A 19,480-nucleotide genomic window follows, 5' to 3' on the forward strand; every position below is an offset into this window, starting at 1 on the left:
ATCAGTTGTAGAGAACTTTAGTTTCTTATTGTTTTACGGTGACCTGTTTATATACCCCAGTAAACTGGAGTAATTTTGTTAGCCTTTTACTTAACCCTAGACAAGTATTGATTTTTGGCCAGGCTATGGATTCCAGTGATACTAAGGAGCACGAGGTCATTACAGATGCCATCTTTGAAACAATCGTGTGTAACATTCCCGGGTGTGAGATCCTCAGTACAGAGTGAGCAACCAAGGCTGGTGCAAGCACCATGAGCTAACAGCACTACTGTTCAGCTTGTGAACACAGCTAAAAATGTCAAAATATATATGTACAGATGTTGGAATGAGGGAGGGCCTGTCTGGGTGTGGCTGCTCACACTCGCGATGTTCTAAATGTGTTGATGGTGAATATATATCGTGTGTGACAGTGTACAGTCTGTAAATAGATTGTATATATACATAAATTAGCATGATACATGGTAAATATATGCAACATATATGTACACAAGTGTCATGCACGTAACACAGTGTCCTCGGACAGTACAGATGTTTTACTGCCATAATATAGTGTATGTATTCATTATACATAGGATTAGCACATAAAAACAAATAAGATGTATTTGGAACTGTGCACAAAAAATGAACAAAAATATTCGCGGCAACTCGCACCCCCCCCCCCCCCCTTGGGGGCCCTACTGGGCCTGGGAGCGTACGTCACGGGCGAACGGGAAATGATGGCATCACGCACCAACTTGCAGACCCCATAGCAGCCAAAGTAAGTACAATTTCAAATTTTTTTTGACATACCCATACTGAGGGAAGGGTTTTTGACACATTTTATAAAAACAAAAGAATTTTTTCAAGAAAATTTATTTCCTGCACACTGGGGGGTGTCATATTTGGAGGCGGCACAGTTAAAGGGTTAAGCAAGACATACTCCTTTGTTGAGTAAAAATGATAAAGCACCATACAGTGAAAAAGTATTTTATGATTTTGTGATAACTATTTTTCATGTGTTCTATTTTAATTTAATTTAATTTAATTTAACAAAAATTTAAGAAAAATCTCAACAAAAAAAACCACTTTTAAACACTTACTTTGTCATTTCTTTGAGGTCCAATATCATCTCTTTACGATGTTTTTGGTGCCGTACTTCTACAGCGTACTTAGAAGCAAATTTATCTATGGAGGCCACAACTGCTGCTAATGAAGGAGTTACTTTATCAGATGCTTGTGGATGGTTGACATCTGCACCCATGATCATTACTGGAGTTTTAAAGACCTGGGGGGGAAAAATAGGTTACTAATAAACAAAAACTGGCGTTGAATGAAATGAAATGTCCTTTTCTGGGCAATCCCTGCTGGCTCTCTGAAGTTATGTTGCCAATATAGTTTCCCAGTACTTAGTTCCATCACTCTTAGGATTCTTATTGACCTATTGAAGACCAGAGCTAGAACCTGGCCCACTCGAAGAGGCACAGTGAACAGGGCATTGTTATGATCACCCTCACCAAGAAAGCCCCAGAAAACAGATGACAAAAAATAGCGGGGGGGGGGGGGGGGGGGTGTGTGTGTGTGTGTGTGTGTGTGTGTGTGTGTGTGTGTGTGTGTGTGTGTGTGTGTGTGTGTGTGTGTGTGTAATTACCTAAGTGTAGTTACAGGATGAGAGCTATGCTCGTGGTGTCCCGTCTTCCCAGCACTCTTTGTACTACTGACGGTCTTGGCCTCCACCACCTTCTCACTTAACTTGTTCCAACCGTCTACCACTCTATTTGCGAAGGTGAATTTTCTTATATTTCTTCGGCATCTGTGTTTAGCTATTTTAAATCTATGACCTCTTGTTCTTGAAGTTCCAGGTCTCAGGAAGTCTTCCCTGTCGATTTTATCAATTCCTGTTACTATTTTGTACGTAGTGATCATATCACCTCTTTTTCTTCTGTCTTCTAGTTTTGGCATATTTAGTGCTTCTAACCTCTCCTCGTAGCTCTTGCCCTTCAGTTCTGGGAGCCACTTAGTAGCATGTCTTTGCAACTTTTCCAGTTTGTTGATGTGCTTCTTAAGATATGGGCACCACACAACAGCTGCATATTCTAGCTTTGGCCTAACAAAAGTCATGAACAATTTCTTTAGTATATCGCCATCCATGTATTTAAATGCAATTCTGAAGTTAGAAAGCATCGCATAGGCTCCTTGCACAATATTCTTTATGTGGTCCTCAGGTGATAGTTTTCTATCTAGAACCACCCCTAGATCTCTTTCTTTATCAGAATTCTTTAAAGATTTCTCACATAATATATAGGTTGTATGGGGTCTATGTTCTCCTATTCCACATTCTGTATGTAATTCTGTATACCAACTAGTAGATCATTTATGTACACAATAAACATCACTGGTGCAAGAACTGAACCCTGTGGTACTCCACTTGTGACATTTCTCCATTCCGATACATTGCCTCTGATTACTGCCCTCATTTTTCTATCAGTCAGAAAATTTTTCATCCATGATAGAAGCTTACCTGTCACCTCTCCAATATTTTCCAGTTTCCAGAACAACCTCTTGTGTGGAACTCTGTCGAAAGCCTTTTTTAGGTCCAGATAGATGCAGTCAACCCAACCATCTCTTTCCTGTAATATCTCTGTGGCTCGATCATAGAAACTGAGTAAATTCGATACACAGGATCTTCCAGATCGAAAACCATACTGTCTGTCTGATATTATATCATTTCTCTCCAGGTGTTCTACCCATTTAGTTTTGATTAGCTTTTCTAATACTTTCACTATTACACTTGTCAATGATACAGGTCTATAATTGAGGGGGTCTTCCCTGCTGCCACTTTTGTAGATTGGAACTATGTTAGCCTGTTTCCACACGTCTGCTACGATTCCTGTACACAGGGATGCCTGAAAGACCAGGTGAAGTGGAATGCTGAGCTCAGATGCACATTCTCTCAGAACCCATGGTGAAACGCCATCTGGGCCAGCTGCTTTGTTCGTCCCGAGCTCCTTTAGCATATTTTCCACTTCATCTCTAGACACCTCTATCTGCTCTATGTCGTTCTCTGGAATTCTTATTGTGTCTGGTTCTCTGAAGATTTCATTTTGTACAAACACACTTTGGAACTTTTCATTTAATGTTTCACACATTTCCTTTTCATTTTCCGTGAATCTGTTTCCCATTTTCAACCTCTGGATATTATCCTTTACCTGCAATTTGTTGTTTATGAATTTGTAGAATAGGCCCGGTTCTGTTTTACATTTATCTGCTATCCCTTTTTCAAAATTTCTTTCTGCTTCTCTCCTTACTGCTGTATAGTTGTTTCTCGCATCTTTGTATCGCTGGTATGTTTGGGGGTTTGGCCTCTTCCTATACTGATTCCATTTTTGTGTCTTTTGGTCTCTTGCCCACTCACAATTTCTGTCGAACCAATCCTGTTTTCTGGCCCTGCATCTCTGTTTTAGTATGAATGTTTGTGTGCCTTCCTCGTATAGTTTTAAAAATTTGGCATACATTTCATTTACTTCCCTGCCTAGCAACAATTCTGTCCAATTACACTCATTAAAAAAATTTCGAAGTTCCCCATAGTTGCCTCTCCTTAAATCGAGTTTATCAACTGTTTCAATGTCCCCATTTTCTTCTAGATGATATCTTAAAGCATATTTAATGTCTAACAAGACGTGATCACTCTTTCCCAAGGGAGGAAGGTACTGGATGTCAAAAACCTCTTCTTCTTTCCTGGTGAATACTAGATCCAGTACTGACGGTACATCTCCTTCCCTCATTCTTGTGGCTTGCTTTATGTGTTGATTCAAGAATGTCTCCAGAATGAGGTTCACAAATCTGCATGTCCAAAAGTCCTCCGTTCTTGCTTCATAGGCCTCCCAGTCTATTGCTCTAAAGTTGAAGTCCCCAAGTATCAACAGTCGTGATTTATCTTTATCTGCTTGTACAATAATATCTCTCATGACCATTATGAGGCGTTATGTGTGTGTGTGTGTGTGTGTGTGTGTGTGTGTGTGTGTGTGTGTGTGTGTGTGTGTAATTACCTAAGTGTAGTTACAGGATGAGAGCTATGCTCGTGGTGTCCCGTCTTCCCAGCACTCTTTGTCATATAACACTTTGAAACTACTGACGGTCTTGGCCTCCACCACCTTCTCACTTAACTTGTTCCAACCGTCTACCACTCTATTTGCGAAGGTGAATTTTCTTATATTTCTTCGGCATCTGTGTTTAGCTAGTTTAAATCTATGACCTCTTGTTCTTGAAGTGCCAGGTCTCAGGAAATCTTCCCTGTCGATTTTATCAATTCCTGTTACTATTTTGTATGTAGTGATCATATCACCTCTTTTTCTTCTGTCTTCTAGTTTTGGCATGTTTAATGCTTCCAACCTCTCCTAGTAGCTCTTGCCCTTCAGTTCTGGGAGTCACTTAGTGGCATGTCTTAGTGGAGGGGAAAGAGAGAGGCAGCGATGTGGGGGGGGAGAGGAAGCGGTGGGGGGGGGGGAGAGGAAGCGGTGGGGGGGGGAGAGGAAGCGGTGGGGGGGGGGAGGAGGAAGCGGTGGGGGGGGGGGAGGAGGAAGCGGTGGGGGGGGGGGGAGAGGAAGCGGTGGGGGGGGGGGAGAGGAAGCGGTGGGGGATGAAGGCAGCAGTGTGTATGCATGGGGGAAGAGGAAGTGGTGTGTTCATTTGGGAAGAGGCAGTGGTGTGTGCGTGGGGGAAAAGGCAGTGGTGTGTGCGTGGGGGAAAAGGCAGTGGTGTGTGCGTGGGGGGGGGGAGAGGCAGTACTGTGTGCGTGGTGGGGAGAGGCAGAGGTGTGTGCATGGGGGGAAGAGGCAGCGGTGTGTAATCACCTAAGTGTAATCACCTAAGTGTAGTTACAGGATGAGAGCTACGCTCGTGGTGTCCCGTCTTCCCAGCACTCTTTGTCATATAACGCTTTGAAACCACTGACGGTCTTGGCCTCCACCACCCTCTCACCTAACTTGTTCCAACCGTCTACCACTCTATTTGCGAAGGTGAATTTTCTTATATTTCTTCGGCATCTGTGTTTAGCTAGTTTAAATCTATGACCTCTTGTTCTTGAAGTTCCAGGTCTCAGGAAGTCTTCCCTGTCGATTTTGTCAATTCCTGTTACTATTTTGTATGTAGTGATCATATCACCTCTTTTTCTTCTGTCTTCTAGTTTTGGCATATTTAATGCTTCTAACCTCTCCTCGTAGCTCTTGCCCTTCAGTTCTGGGAGCCACTTAGTAGCATGTCTTTGCACCTTTTCCAGTTTGTTGATGTGCTTCTTAAGATATGGGCACCACACAACAGCTGCATATTCTAGCTTTGGCCTAACAAAAGTCATGAACAATTTCTTTAGTATATCGCCATCCATGTATTTAAATGCAATTCTGAAGTTAGAAAGCATAGCATAGGCTCCTTGCACAATATTCTTTATGTGGTCCTCAGGTGATAGTTTTCTATCTAGTGTGCGTGGGGGAAGAGGCAACGGTGTGTGCGTGGGGGAGGGGAGAGGCAGCGGTGTGTGTGTGGGGGAGGGGAGAGGCAGCGGTGTGTGTGTGGGGGAAAAGGCAGTGGTGTGTGCGTGGGGGGGGGGGGGAGAGGCAGTACTGTGTGCGTGGTGGGGAGAGGCAGAGGTGTGTGCATGGGGGGAAGAGGCAGCGGTGTGTGCGTGGGGGAAGAGGCAACGGTGTGTGCGTGGGGGAGGGGAGAGGCAGCGGTGTGTGTGTGGGGGAGGGGAGAGGCAGCAGTGTGTGTGTGGGGGAGGGGAGAGGCAGCGGTGTGTGTGGGGGAGGGGAGAGGCAGCAGTGTGTGTGGGGGAGGGGAGAGGCAGCGGTGTGTGTAGGGGTGGGGAAAGGCAGCAGTGTGTGGGGGAGGGGAGAGGCAGCAGTGTGTGCGTGGGGGAGAGGCAGTGGTGTATGTGAGGAGAGGCAGTGGTGTAGAGGAATATGTACCACTCAACCACCATTACATTATCTGCCTCACACAATGCAAAGGTTGGGTATTGTATTTATTATATCAGTACATGTACCAAGTAAACCAATCCAAGCATCAATCATATAATGCAAAAATTCGTGAAATTAGTAATGCAATGAAATAATGCTCGTTTTGGTGGAGGAAGGGTGGAATGTGTAGCTTGCTTGTAGGGCTGCATTAACCTAATTGTACTTTGGCACCGTCTTTGTACAATCAATTCAGTTTCTTCTATATACAGTAGTGACCAAAATTTATAATTACCTAATAAAAGGCATACAAGCATGCATTAATTCAGACAAGAGAAGATGTCCTGTATACATAAATAAACACCGTTCATAATTTTCATTAATAGTACTGTAATTAAAATAACTTACAAAAGGATGAGATGTTGCCCCAAGTACGTTGTTCGTTCCTCCCATCTTAGCATTGATCTTGAGCAAGATGTTTCCAACAGTGGCCGGTTGGTTCTTCGTAACGTTACCTTCTTTAACACACTGGGTAACAATCTTTACAATTTGATCACCAGCCTTTTTCACCTTACCTGAGATGAAAATGATGAAAATTAAATTACATACTGTATTTTAAAATAACAAAGCCATTAACAATGACATTTATGATTTAGGTCCACATAGCCATCACAACTCGGCTGACACGTGAACACAACCCATGGCGCCAATTTATTTTCTAATTGATACAGCATGTTAGTTCGATTTATTTGTATCTGAAGTTGGAGCGCAAGTTGATGAACTACTTTACCTACATCAGAGTGCATGGGGGTTATATATAAAACTTGGACTGGCTTCAGTAGAAGCCTCCTCATTTCCTGTGGATTCAGTGGAATACCACATCGCATGACTTTTACCATGTAGTCGTACAGTGGTAAGGTGCGCAGCTGGGAGGACACTGATCATTGGTTCAAGTCACCTCATTGCTCAAATTGACTATTACAGCCAATGTAAGTCAATTTTTTATTTTCCCATTGTCAGGGAATGCATTTTAATAACATTATAGGGAAAATATATATGTGCACCAGGATGTTGTCTCAAATAGTCACAATCTAAGGGTTAATGCCAAATAAAGTAAAAACAGTCATATACAAAAGGCATTTAGATTGAACTAAATAACCAGCGTTGAATGTAATGAAACGCCATTTTCTGGGCAAGTCCCGGAGGCTCCCCGGAGCTATCCAGGCTGAATGGATATGTATAACTTTCTGGCATCAGTCAAGGCATGAAATTCTTGCCGACCAGGGACCACGAGCCAGAACCTGGCCTCCCCTCTAGAGAGGCATGAGGAGCATAGCCCTATAGACACACCCCTTATTGTTGGGAGCATTCTATGTCAGTCATCGACCGGGACAGGCACCCAGAAAGGTAGGCGTCGCAAAACAAACCCCTATTCTGGTAAAACTATTGCGACTGAAGACCGAACAAGTGGATAGAACTCCCCAAATGAAAAGTAGCCAACGAACATGATTTCATCACGTTGCCGCACCGCTGTCTGCGCAACCCCCCCTCCCCAGGAGGGGGAAGGGGCAGCCCCAGACCCAACCGCTGGTGACCCAACCTACAGTTCTTGCCTGGATGTAAAATACATGAAAAACAACGCCAACAGGAGGAAGGGAAACTGGGGAGCCTCCGAGACTCCCCCAGAAAATGGTGTTTCATTACAATCAATGCTGGTTTTCTGGGGGGAGCCCCATTGGCTCCCCCGGAGCTAACTACCCAAAGATAAGGGAAAAAACAGGGACTTACCCGGGAGGCAGTCCGTCTTCACTCCTCAATACGAAGTCGAGACAACTGGCTGCAACCGCTGACCCAATGCAATGCAGGCCCGCCTAGGCTCAGGAACATTCAACAGGTAGCGAGTGGCCAGGACCTTGTTCTACCTCCAAAAACCCCTGGCCCGAATGTCCACCAAAGACATGTTGCCAAAGGCAGCAGCCAAGCCAGCAAACTTACGAACGTCGTGGGCCCGGGGATAGACCGCAGGCTGGCCAGATTTAATAACCTTGCAGACAACCTAAGAGACCCGAGCCCAGGAACAGGGAAGAAGGGAAACCTGGTCAACCTAGAGCGCATCCCTGGCAACTGAAGCTGTGGCGCGTAAATAACGGCGGAGAGCTGCAACCGGACACAACACATGATGCACCCCCAGCCTGACCAACCAAGCATCAAACAACCAAAGGCCCCCTCCGGAAGGCAGCAGTCTCATTCTTCGCCGGAAAAGATTGAGACAGCTGCAAGCGAACAAAACGACCACCTAGACCGAAGGCGCAGAAACCCATGCTCCGGAGGAGAGCATGAAGCTCCCCAACCCGACCCCGAGAGGCCAGTGCCAAAAGGAAAAGCACCTTAGAAAAACAATCCCGAACGGAAGGGCCACAACAAACCGAGGAGAAGAGAGAAACGAGAGCACGCGGTCCAAGGACCAGGATGGCTCAGGCGGCGCATGAGCAGGCCTTAGGTGAAACAATGCACAAGACAGCTTGCGAAACGGGGCAGAAGTAACATCAACACCAAAAGCAAGCTGAAGCGGCTCCACCAACGCCGCACGATACCAGGCGACAGAATTAGACATAAGATGACAGTCCTGAAACAACCAAGAGAGAAAGGACAGAACAACCCTATCAGAGACCGAAGAATACCTACGCAGTGATAAGAAAAACCAGAAGGACCACCAGGAAACTTCATACTGCCGCTGAGACGAAGCACGCAGGTGGGAGACCAACAACGAAGCCACCTGCGCACCATACAAGTGACGATAAACCAGAGTCAAAAACACCAGACGTGAAGATTCGAGAAGACTGAACCAGCCTCGTATCGTGCTGGATCGATCTGCTGAAAGAGGCAGAGCCGCGGGAAGACCCTCGGCTTCGGACACCGAGCAAGCAGTGCCTGAAACCAAGGCTTGGCCAGCCACCAAAGAACCAGAAGGACAACCCAACCCTGGTGGGTTGGGTTGTCTCAAGTTCCAAGCGAGCCAGAACCTGGAGCAACAGCTGAACCTGGGAAAAGAGGTAGAGGTAACCCCACCTCGCCCAGTCCTGCCAGAAGGCAGCGACCCCGACAGCTTCGCAGTCGGGGAAGGGTGCCACGTATACTGGGAGACGCCTCAACCATGCCGACGCGAAGAGATCCACGTCCAGAATCCCGAACATCTGGCACAGTTAACTGAAGTAGTTTGCGTCGCCCGTCCATTCCGTGGAAAGGGGAAGGAAATGAGTCAGGCTGTTCACCAGGATGTTGGACAACCCCCAGACATGAAATGCTAGGAGAGCTAAACTCCAAGAACTCAGCAGACGAGTCACCCGAAGCGACCAACCCCAAAGAGCCAAGGACCACATCGAACCCCCTCGGTTCAGACAATGAACCACCGGGGAGCAGTCCGAATGGAGCCGGATCTTCGATCCACAAGCGACTCGAACCCTCCGGAGCGACATCCACACCACCTCAAACTGCCGGACCGTGCTGTGAGCCCGATGGAAGGACGGACCCCACCGCCCCTGGCCGGCCTGGTGAGCACTGGTCACAAAACCCTAGCCAAGAGACGACGCGTCCGTGTACACATCGAGCGAGGGCTCGGGTAGGCACCAAGGTACTGAACCCCGAAAAACCCAAAGAGGAAGCCGGCGATGCAGCAACTGACGCAAAGCCCCCAGAGGCCGAACCCAACGATCGTGGGAGAGGCGGAAGGGCCGTCCCCGAAGGAACCAGAACAGCCGACGAAGCCACACCCGACCTGGCGGGTAGACCATCATGGCAAAGTTCAGGCTCCCACACAAACTCTTGAGCAACCGCCGCGTGACCAGGGAACCCCTCAGAAACGGGTGAAGGCGGGATCGCAGGCAAAACAGAGCTGCCGGAGGCAGAGACAAGGAAGCGGTGTGAATGTCCCAAAGCAGACCCAGCCAAGACCGAACCTGGGGAGGGAACTAGATGGGACTTCCTCCAGTTCACCAAGAACCAGAACCCGGCGAGCTGGGAAAAAAACAAATCCCTGGCGAGCAGACACACAGACTGGCTGGGAGTCCAAACCAGCCAGTCGTCGAGACAGGCCAGAACCCGAACACCTAACAGATGCAGGCGGGCCACCACGACCCGAGTAAGGTGTGTGAAAACACGAGGTGCCAGATTCAACCCGAAAGGAAGACAACGAAAGGGGTAACCTTGACGCTCCACAACAAAACTGAGCCAGTCCCTGAACCCCAGATGAACCGAGACGTGCCAATACGCGTCCTTGAGGTCCAGGGACACCATCCAAGCACCCGGTTCCAAGAGAAGATGGACCTGAGACAGAGTAGTCATCCTGAAGGAGGGGCAAGAAAACCATGGATCAAGACGGGACAAGTCAAGAATGAACCGGAGGGCTGTGCAGTCCCGTTTCAGGACCGGAAACAGGCGGGAAACCCACCTTAGGGACGTCGTAAATTTCGCCCAAGCCCAAGCGCCCATTAAAATGCCCAAGCGAACCCACTCCAAGATGACCAAACAGAGCACAGGGGAAAAAGCCAGCCCCGTCAGCCCCGAACCCCCGCCCCCAAGGGAAGAGGAGCCACCCAATGCTACCACAGGCTGCACAAAATGACCCGTAAAGCCCACGAATTGTGGGGCCAGGCACGAGCAAACCGGGAGAGCTGCCCCCCCCCATCGCCACATCAATGGGACGAACTGCGAAAAGGCCGATGCGCCTTGCGAGAACCCAAGCGGTAAACAGGGCAATCCCCGCGCCGACCAGCAACAACCGGAACCGAAGGCTGCGCCAGCCCTGAATTTGGCCCCAAAGGCCTACCCCAATGAAAAGAACCCCGAGCCCTGGCACGACATTTCTGGGAAGGCCCTCGCAATCTACCAACAAACTTCTATTGCTGAACCCCCGGGACGTGTACACTCACGGGGGCCAAGGCGGGGTGGACCACCAAAAACAAGGTAGATGATCAGATACAATAACCCCCAATAACAGAGAAGGGGGGACACAAGGGCAGACCCCCCCCCCCCACCAGGCGGAAAACAAAAACAAAAGAAAACCCCCGCAAGAGGACAACGTACCCAGGCGGAACAGAGCCGGCCGCTGTTATTGGTGAAAACTAGCTGTGCAGTACCCTTCCCCTGCCAGTGATGAAAACTACCCCTACCCAGAGACAAACAAAGCAAGAAAAAACCCAGCTGACCCGGAGCGCAGGCGGGAGAGGTACATAATAATTTACACGTGGAAAATATTAGAGGGGCTGGTCCCAAACCTGCACACAGAAATAACATCACATGAGACCAGAAGACATGGCAGGATGTGCAGAATACCCCCGTTGAAAAACAGAGGTGCAACTGGTACTCTGAGAGAGAACTCTATCAACATCAGAGGTCCGAGACTGTTCAACACGCTTCCACTACACATAAGGGGCATAACTGGCCGACCCCTCACAGTGTTCAAGAGAGAACTGGATAAGCACCTTCAAAGGATACCTGATCAACCAGGCTGTGACTCATACGTCAGGCTGCGAGCAGCCGCGTCCAACAGCCTGGTTGATCAGTCCGGCAACCAGGAGGCCTGGTCGACGACCGGACCGCAGGGACGCTAAGCCCCGGAAGCACCTCAAGGTAACCTCAAGGTAACCCCAAGGGTGGCCAAATACCAAGCAGTAAATGGCACAGCGGAGGTAGATCCCGAGGTGACTTGTGGAAGGTGGCCCCAAGCCCCGAGGACATTACTTACAGGACACCTAGGGAAGGAGACCCTAGGCGCATGCAGCCCGAGTACCGTAGAGTATCACTCCTGGCCCACGCACCACCGGAAGGGACAGCTCACACCACAAGGCTCAGAATTGTAACAAAACACTGGAACCAGAGACACAACTGCACCAGACTCCCATCAGCCTAAGAACTGTAGGTTGGGTTGCCGGTGGTTGGGTCTGGGGCTGCCCCTTCCCCCTCCTGGGGAGGAGGGAGGTTGCACAGACAGTGACGCGGTAACGTGATGATGTCATGCTCGTTTGCTAGTTTTCGTTTGGGGAGTTCTGTCCACTTGAGCAGTCTTCAGTCGCAATAGTTTACCAGAATAGGGGTTTGTTTTGGGGCACCTACCTTTCTGGGTGCCTATCCCGGTCGATGGCAGACATAGAATGCTCCCAACAATAAGAGGGGTCTCTATCGGCCATTGCTCCTCGTGCCTCTCTAGCGGAGGCCAGGTTCTGGCTCGTGGTCCCCGGTAGGCAAGAACTCCATGCACTGACTGATGCCAGAAAGTTATACATATCTATTCAGCGTGGATAGCTCTGAGGAGCCAATAGGGCTCCCCCCAGAAAAAGACAATTATACCCTAATAATTGGAGTTATATGTAGGCCATTAAGTACATTATTAATGCCAAGATATTTTCTGAGGGCTCTTTTTCTTTGCCTTTTGAGATCTGAAAGTTAAGACAAAATATATCCAATTAGTTTACTATTCATGAAGGTTTCGAGGTGTCACGGGTAAGACCAAGTTTTTAAGGACAAGGACAAGGGTGTCACCAAGGTGAGACCAAGAAAAAGATATCAGTTTTGAAGTGAATCCCAACAGTAACTATACTGCATCTGAATGATACCTTATTACACCTCTCACCCTCCCAGCCTCTACCCTAATCCATTACAATCTATACAACTTTTCGATCAAATACACTTACTGTAAAGTTCTTTGGAATTTGGTATTACAACCAATATCATCTGTATCTTGGGATGTTTTTTCTTGAGGTATAAAAAATCTTTCTCTGTATCAATTTTATTAATGTCTTGGCACTCCATTTTCTGTTCTACTGGCTCAAAGATAGTCATTCCTCGCTCACGTCCCATTTTCACAAGACTATTAAGAAATAAACTGTAAAAGAAATGAAAATTAGATATGGTTCCTACATTATGACAATCAAGGGAGGGATTTCCAGTTGTTAAAAATGAATAATACATTAATGTACAGAAGAAGCGAGCAAATGTGACAGTTACATTCCTGGAAAAAGGCATGTTATATATATAAAGTGTGCTATATAGATGGAATAGCACACGAGGAAATTCTTGGGTAAATTCTCCCTTATGGCTAAGTTTTTAAAGTACATGCACACTTTACCAAGTTTGAAATTGGGTGAAGGGAGAAAAAGAAAGAAAAAGAAAGAGAAAGAGAAAGAGAAAGAGAAAGAGAGAGAGAGAGAGAGAGAGAGAGAGAGAGAGAGAGAGAGAGAGAGAGAGAGAGAGAGAGAGAGAGAAACAGAAAGAGAGAAAGAGAAAGAGAGAGAAAGAGAATGAGGAGAGAGAAAGAGAGAAAGAGAGAGCGCGAGCGTGCGTACGTACAAGTAATTAAGAAAGTGTAGTTGCATGGTGATAGCTATCCACATGTTATCCTGTCTTCCCAATAGCCTTTGTAATATGATGTTTTGAAATTAACAATGGTTTTGGCATTCACTTTTTTCTCTCATAACTTGTTCCAACCTTCTATAACTGTTTCCAAATGAGAACTTCATATTTTTTTCAACACCTTCCTTAGCTTATATAATAAAGTCCATCTCTGGCTAACTGCCAACAAACTCACCCTCAATATTGACAAAACTTTCTATATTTTGTTTGGTAATAAATCCTCAAATCAAATAAATCTCAGGATAAACAATACCCAAATTTGTAACAAAGTAGATGGCAAATTCCTAAGCATTCTCATTGACCACAAGCTGAATTTCCAGGGACACATTCTAAATATAGCAAAAAACCAGCGTTGAATGTAATGAAACGCCATTTTCTGGGTGAGCCCCGGAGGCTCCCTGGAGCTTATCGGGCTAATGTATGTTATGTTAGACCGGGACATTAGCTAAGGAGTTCAGACCTACCAGGGACCAGCGCCAGAACCTGGCCCCTTCAGAGAGGTTTCAGGGAGCAATGGCCCTGGAAAACCCCATATGGTTGGGGGTTTTCCGTATCTGCCATCGACCGGGGTTAGGCACCCAGAAAGGTAGGCGTAACAAAACAAACCCCACATGGTAAGAAACTACAACAAAAACCGAACAGAGAGGTAGAAAACTCCCTACAATCCCAAGGAAACAAGCAAACAAGCAAACATCACACTTTACTGCCGCGCCGATCGTCCGCGCAGCCCTCCCCACCCCGGGAGGGGGAGGGGGGAGCCCCGGACCTACCGCGCCGGCTGCCAAGCTCCAGTTCGGAAGCTAAGCTTCAACCAACGCGAAAAAACCGCCGACCGGTGGGAGGGAGGGTTTCCAGGGAGCCTCCGGGGCTCACCCAGAAAATGGCGTTTCATTACATTCAACGCTGGTTTTCTGTGGGGAGCCCCTACGGCTCCCTGGAGCTTCATACCCAAAGAGAAGGAAAAGAAAGGGCTAACCCGGGAGGCGGCCGCCACAAACTCTGCAACGCAAAGCCAAGACAACCGGTCGCAAACCTGTGACCCAAGGCAACAAGAACGCCCAAGAACAGACGCACACATGGATGGGCGGCCAAAAACCTGTGCGACCCACAATTCCCTGCGCCCGAAATGAGCCCGAGACGTCACCAACACAGCAGCAATTGCTGCAAACGTCTGAACAGCACGGGCGCAAAGACAGACCGCAGGAAGAAGGAAAACACTGCGGACGACCTGGGAGACCCGATCCCTGAAAACAGGGAACGAAGGAACCGGATCAACCACAGCGCATCCCCAGGCACGGTACGCTGGCAACAGCAAAAAGCACAACTGGACAACACAGGACGCACCCCCCGGCCAAACCAAACAAGTACCAATACCCCAAGAACCCCTCCGGAAAGCAGCCGTCTCGACCGTCGCCAGGACAGAGAAAGGCTGCACACCAATAAAGCTACCACCAGTACCAAAGAGGAGGAAACTGAAACCGAAGGGGCTACCACAAACTGAGGGGAAGAGAAGGCACCCTGAACAAGGACCAGGATGGCTCAGGCGACTCATGAGCAGGCCGGAGGGGAAACAAAACGCGAGAAAACGTAATAAACGTCATACAGTCTCCAAGACGAAGCTCGCAGGTGGGACACCGTCAACAAAGCCACCTGAACACCATAGAGATGGCGATACCTGCGTCAAAATACCAGACGCGAAGAGCCAAAGAGAGGGCCGAACCAGTCACGGACAGGACCGATTCGGCCTGCTGAAAGAGGCGAAGCCTCAGGAAAAACGCCCCGGGTACGGACACCTATCAAGCAGCGTCTGAAAAGAAGGCCGGGCCGGCCACCGTGGAACCATAAGGACTGTTCTCGTGGGAATGGGCTGCAACCGAGCCAGAACCCGAAGCAACAGCTGGACCGGGAGAAGAGGTACAGGTACCCCCCACCTCGACCAGGCCTGCCGAAAGCCTCCACCGGGAAGTCCTCGCAGGTGGGAAGGGCGCCACAAAACGGGCGACGCCTAGACCACGCCGACCCGAAGACGTCCATGGCCAGGAGTCGATAAGCCCAACAGAGCCAACAAAACGAATCGGCGACGACTGGCCAACCCACGAAGAGGAATGAACCGAGACAGCTGTCCACCAGGACGCAGGACACACCCCGGACACGAACCACACGGTTAACCAAACCCCCTGTGGTTCCGGCAAGAACCACCAGAGAACAGTCCAAACAGAGCTGAATGGTAGAGTACCTAGTGACCCAAACCCTCCGAAGCGCAAACCAGACAGCCAGGAACACCTGAACCGGGCTGTGAGCCTGAACAGCCAAAGGCGGGACCACAGCCACAGTAACACTTCTGGAGGGAAGACAATGAGGGGCCCAAGAGCCTGAAACAAGGCCCAGGTCCGAACCCGGGACGGAAACAGAAGGTAAAACCTCCAGATCACCAGGAAACCAAACCCAGCGATCTGGAAAGAACCAACCCCTGGCGAGCAGACAAGCGGACTGACTGGGAGCCCACTCCAGCCAGTCGTCGAGGTAGGCCAGACACCGAATCTCAGACGCAGACAGGGCACTAAGATCCGGTAAAGATGCAAAGAGTATACAAAGTGCCCTTCACAAAATAGGGAATGCAATAAAAACAGCAAACCTGAAGCCCCACCACCAAAGCATTGTATGACAATCATATTAAGACATTATGACATATGACAATCATTATATGACAATATGACAATTATAATCAAAGCATTATATGACAAAGTGCTGGGAAGAAAGGACACCACGAGAGTAGCTCTCATCCTGTAACTACACTTAGGTAAGTACACATAGGTAATTACCAACCGTGCTAGCCCCAGAAAAACTGGAGAGGAACGTGCCAAGAAGTGACCTGGAGGTCCAGGTCCACCATCCATGCACCCGGCCCTAACAGAATCCGAACAGGAGACAACAGTCCTCCGAGCAGGGCAGAGGATCCAGGGCGCAGACGGAAGTAGTCCAGAAGAACTGCAGACTGGAAAAGCTCAGGACTGCAAAGAGCAGACGGGAAAAGCCCATGACTGCAAAGAGCAGACGGGAAGCCCAGAAGGATGGGGCGGATCGACCACGCCCCACGCACCCACGAAGAGGAAAAGACGAAGCGCAGGGAAGAAGCCCACCCCGCCAGCGCTGAACCCCCCCCAAGGGGGAGAAGCCGTCCTCCGACGCCAGCAGAGGCCGGAAGACAACCCAAAGCGCCCACCAACAGCGGGACCAAGCGAGAGGCAACAGAGCAAGCTGCTCCCCCAGCGCCCAGTCAACAGAGAAGGGAACAGAACCCCTTCAGAAAGAAAAAGTACACTACCGAAGTCATGAGGAGAGACTACGGGAATGAAACCACACTTCGCTGGAAGAGGAAGTGAGGGGAGACCTGATCACCACATACAAGATACCCAAGGGAATCGACAGGTTTGAGAAGGACAGGCTATGTAACACAAGGGGCACACGCACTAGGGGACACAGGTGGAAACTGAGTACCCAAAAGAGCCACAGATAGAATCAGTTTTTTTTTTTTTTTTTTTTTTTTTTTTTTTTTTTTTTTTTTTTTTTGGTGTCAGAATGGGAACGGGAAAGCACGAAGAAGTAATGTGGCGACTCCTCACACAAGTAACGAGGCTGACCCCCATACAATGTCACATGTAGACATGACAGAGCCCAAGAGGCACAGGAACCGATACACCTGTTGACGGACGGTTGAGAGGCAGGACCAAGGAGCCAGAGCTCAACCCCCACAAGCACAACTAGGTGAGGACATATATTGTAAAAGCACAAGCCGCCGACTAGTGGCAAAGAGCACTACGCCGGCCAGGCAAAGAAGGCACAAAACTGCATCTAAAGGCCCACCTCGACAGCAAAACCACAAAGTCCCAGCACAACCACAACATGTGCCAAGACCCAAAAAGCTCAGTCTGCAAGCCAGGAAGACCCCGGAACCCCAAAAGGCAGAACCGGGTCACACGAGGAAACAAAGTCCCCTGAACCCACAAAAGGGGGCCCAAGAGGAAGAAACCTCCAGAACGAAACCAAGGAACCCAAAGGAACCCAGAATCGAACCAGGGGGAGCCCAAACCACCACATTTGCCGGCGGAGAACACCACTAAAAGGCAAAGCACAGACCCCAGCAGAACGCCCTGGGAAAACGGTCCCAACAGACCGAAAACCGAGGGGCAAGGTGTGGGAGCAAGCATACCAGCCAGGGGCACTGAGCCTAAACCCAGAGGCTCAGACCCAAAATCAACACCCAAACGTTCCCAGAGGAACAGGCAACGGCAAGAAAACACCAGAAAAACAAAGAAACGACAACAGGAGAACAAAAACCCTGCAAATTTTTTGAAAACCCACCAGAGACGCTCGCTCGCACACCCAGACGCATGTAAACAAACCGCAACGCCGCCCTGGTGGCCACGCCGGGAAACCGGCAGACGAAAATGGCCGCCAGCAGGGGCTGTGACTGACGCTTAATACACAAAAACACGCCAGCAAATGTGGGAAGCTAGCAGACTGGAAGGGCGAAAAACGACGCCCAACAGCAGAAAAACCCCTGAAGGGGCAAAACCGCCCCAGAACTGCTAGCAGGCAACCCCCACAGCCCCGGGAACCAACAACAGAGGCCCCGGGGCAGAGCCGTCCTCCAAGCCCTCCGCCCGTAAAGAAAAGCAAGAGCCCATGGGAAAGGCAACAAGAAAGGGCCGCTGGTAAGACCCAGAAGCCTTGGCAGGAGGCACAGGCTCAAACCTCCGTCCCCAACCCGAACGGGGCATCCCCCGAAAACCGCCCGAGTCTCTGCCGCAACTGAACCCCGCCCCGACCCCGAAACCCGCAGACGGTCCGGAGCCGGGAACATGGAGAGAAAGGGGCGAGCAGCACCTAACCAAACGGGGCGGCCACGGGGCATTCGAGTGGGAAACCAACCTAGCATGTTGCAGCAACCTAACCTAGCTTGCAACATGGATGCCGCCTGTACTCTGAACAGTAATAACATCAGGAGAGTACTGGAGAACAAGCAGAGAATCACTCGCAAGACTCCGGGTCAAGGTGTCAGTGACCCAACAGGCAGCATGACGGAGGTAAAAATGGCGACTGTCACCCGGAGACAAGGGAACAGCAACCAACGATCCCGTGCAAGACGGGTTGGAACCCGGAAGACACATTCAATGGTCCCCCGAGCCCAGACAGGGGTTTCCAGGGCCCGTAGGGTAACAACTACGGGAAGCCCGGGCAAGGTGTTGCTAACCGGTTAAGAAACCCAAACATAACAAGAGGGTAGATTATAGCACTGAAAACCCCTGAGACGTGTACAAGCACGGGGGCCTAGCAGAGGGCCGCCAAACACTACCAGTGGAACTATAACCACCTTAGGCAGACCCCCACCAGGCAAGAAAATGAAAAACAAAAGAAAAACCCCGCAAAAGTACACCGTCTCCAGAGGCAACAGAAACCGGCCGCCGCATAGGTGGCAGGCTGCGCAACACCTTGACGCCCGAACCAGCACAATACCAATCCCTACCCAGGGCCAAACAAGGGCCCCAAGCCCCAGCTGGCCCCAAGGGCGAGGCAAATGCCGAGCAGCAAGAACCTCTACGGGAATGGTTCCCGAACGCCCCAGGGAAGATAACCCTGTTACGCAAGGGCAGTACTCACAGGGCGCTTAGGGAAGTCAGCCACTAAGCACATGCAGCCCCGGCACTGATGAAGTACTCCTGGCCACCGCACACCACAACACACGGCAGTGAACGCCACACAAGGCAAACACCGCCAAGGAAACTGAGGCCAGAGAAGCGTCAATCCCGGTTGACATTAGCGAACGAACTGAAGCTTGGCAGCCGGCGCGGTAGGTCCGGGGCTCCCCCCTCCCCCTCCCGGGGTGGGGAGGGCTGCGCGGACGATCGGCGCGGCAGTAAAGTGTGATGTTTGCTTGTTTGCTTGTTTCCTTGGGATTGTAGGGAGTTTTCTACCTCTCTGTTCGGTTTTTGTTGTAGTTTCTTACCATGTGGGGTTTGTTTTGTTACGCCTACCTTTCTGGGTGCCTAACCCCGGTCGATGGCAGATACGGAAAACCCCCAACCATATGGGGTTTTCCAGGGCCATTGCTCCCTGAAACCTCTCTGAAGGGGCCAGGTTCTGGC

The 19,480-nt window shown here is 49.5% G+C and overlaps 1 protein-coding gene across 1 annotated transcript in view; it reads right to left on the reverse strand.

Moving 5' to 3' along the window:
• The window catches only part of LOC123764491 (protein argonaute-2), a 65,617-nt gene that overhangs the window by 22,636 nt on the left and 23,501 nt on the right, over positions 1–19,480 (reverse strand). The window contains exons 10-12 of the mRNA XM_045752368.2: positions 12,617–12,807; positions 6,336–6,502; positions 1,080–1,264 (exon numbers count right to left, since the gene is read on the reverse strand). Coding sequence (XP_045608324.2) covers positions 1,080–1,264; positions 6,336–6,502; positions 12,617–12,807 — 543 coding nt within the window. The remainder of the gene's footprint in view (positions 1–1,079; positions 1,265–6,335; positions 6,503–12,616; positions 12,808–19,480) is intronic.

This window comes from Procambarus clarkii, chromosome 79, assembly GCF_040958095.1.
Source record: "Procambarus clarkii isolate CNS0578487 chromosome 79, FALCON_Pclarkii_2.0, whole genome shotgun sequence".
In the NCBI taxonomy this organism is placed as follows: Eukaryota; Metazoa; Arthropoda; class Malacostraca; order Decapoda; family Cambaridae; genus Procambarus; species Procambarus clarkii.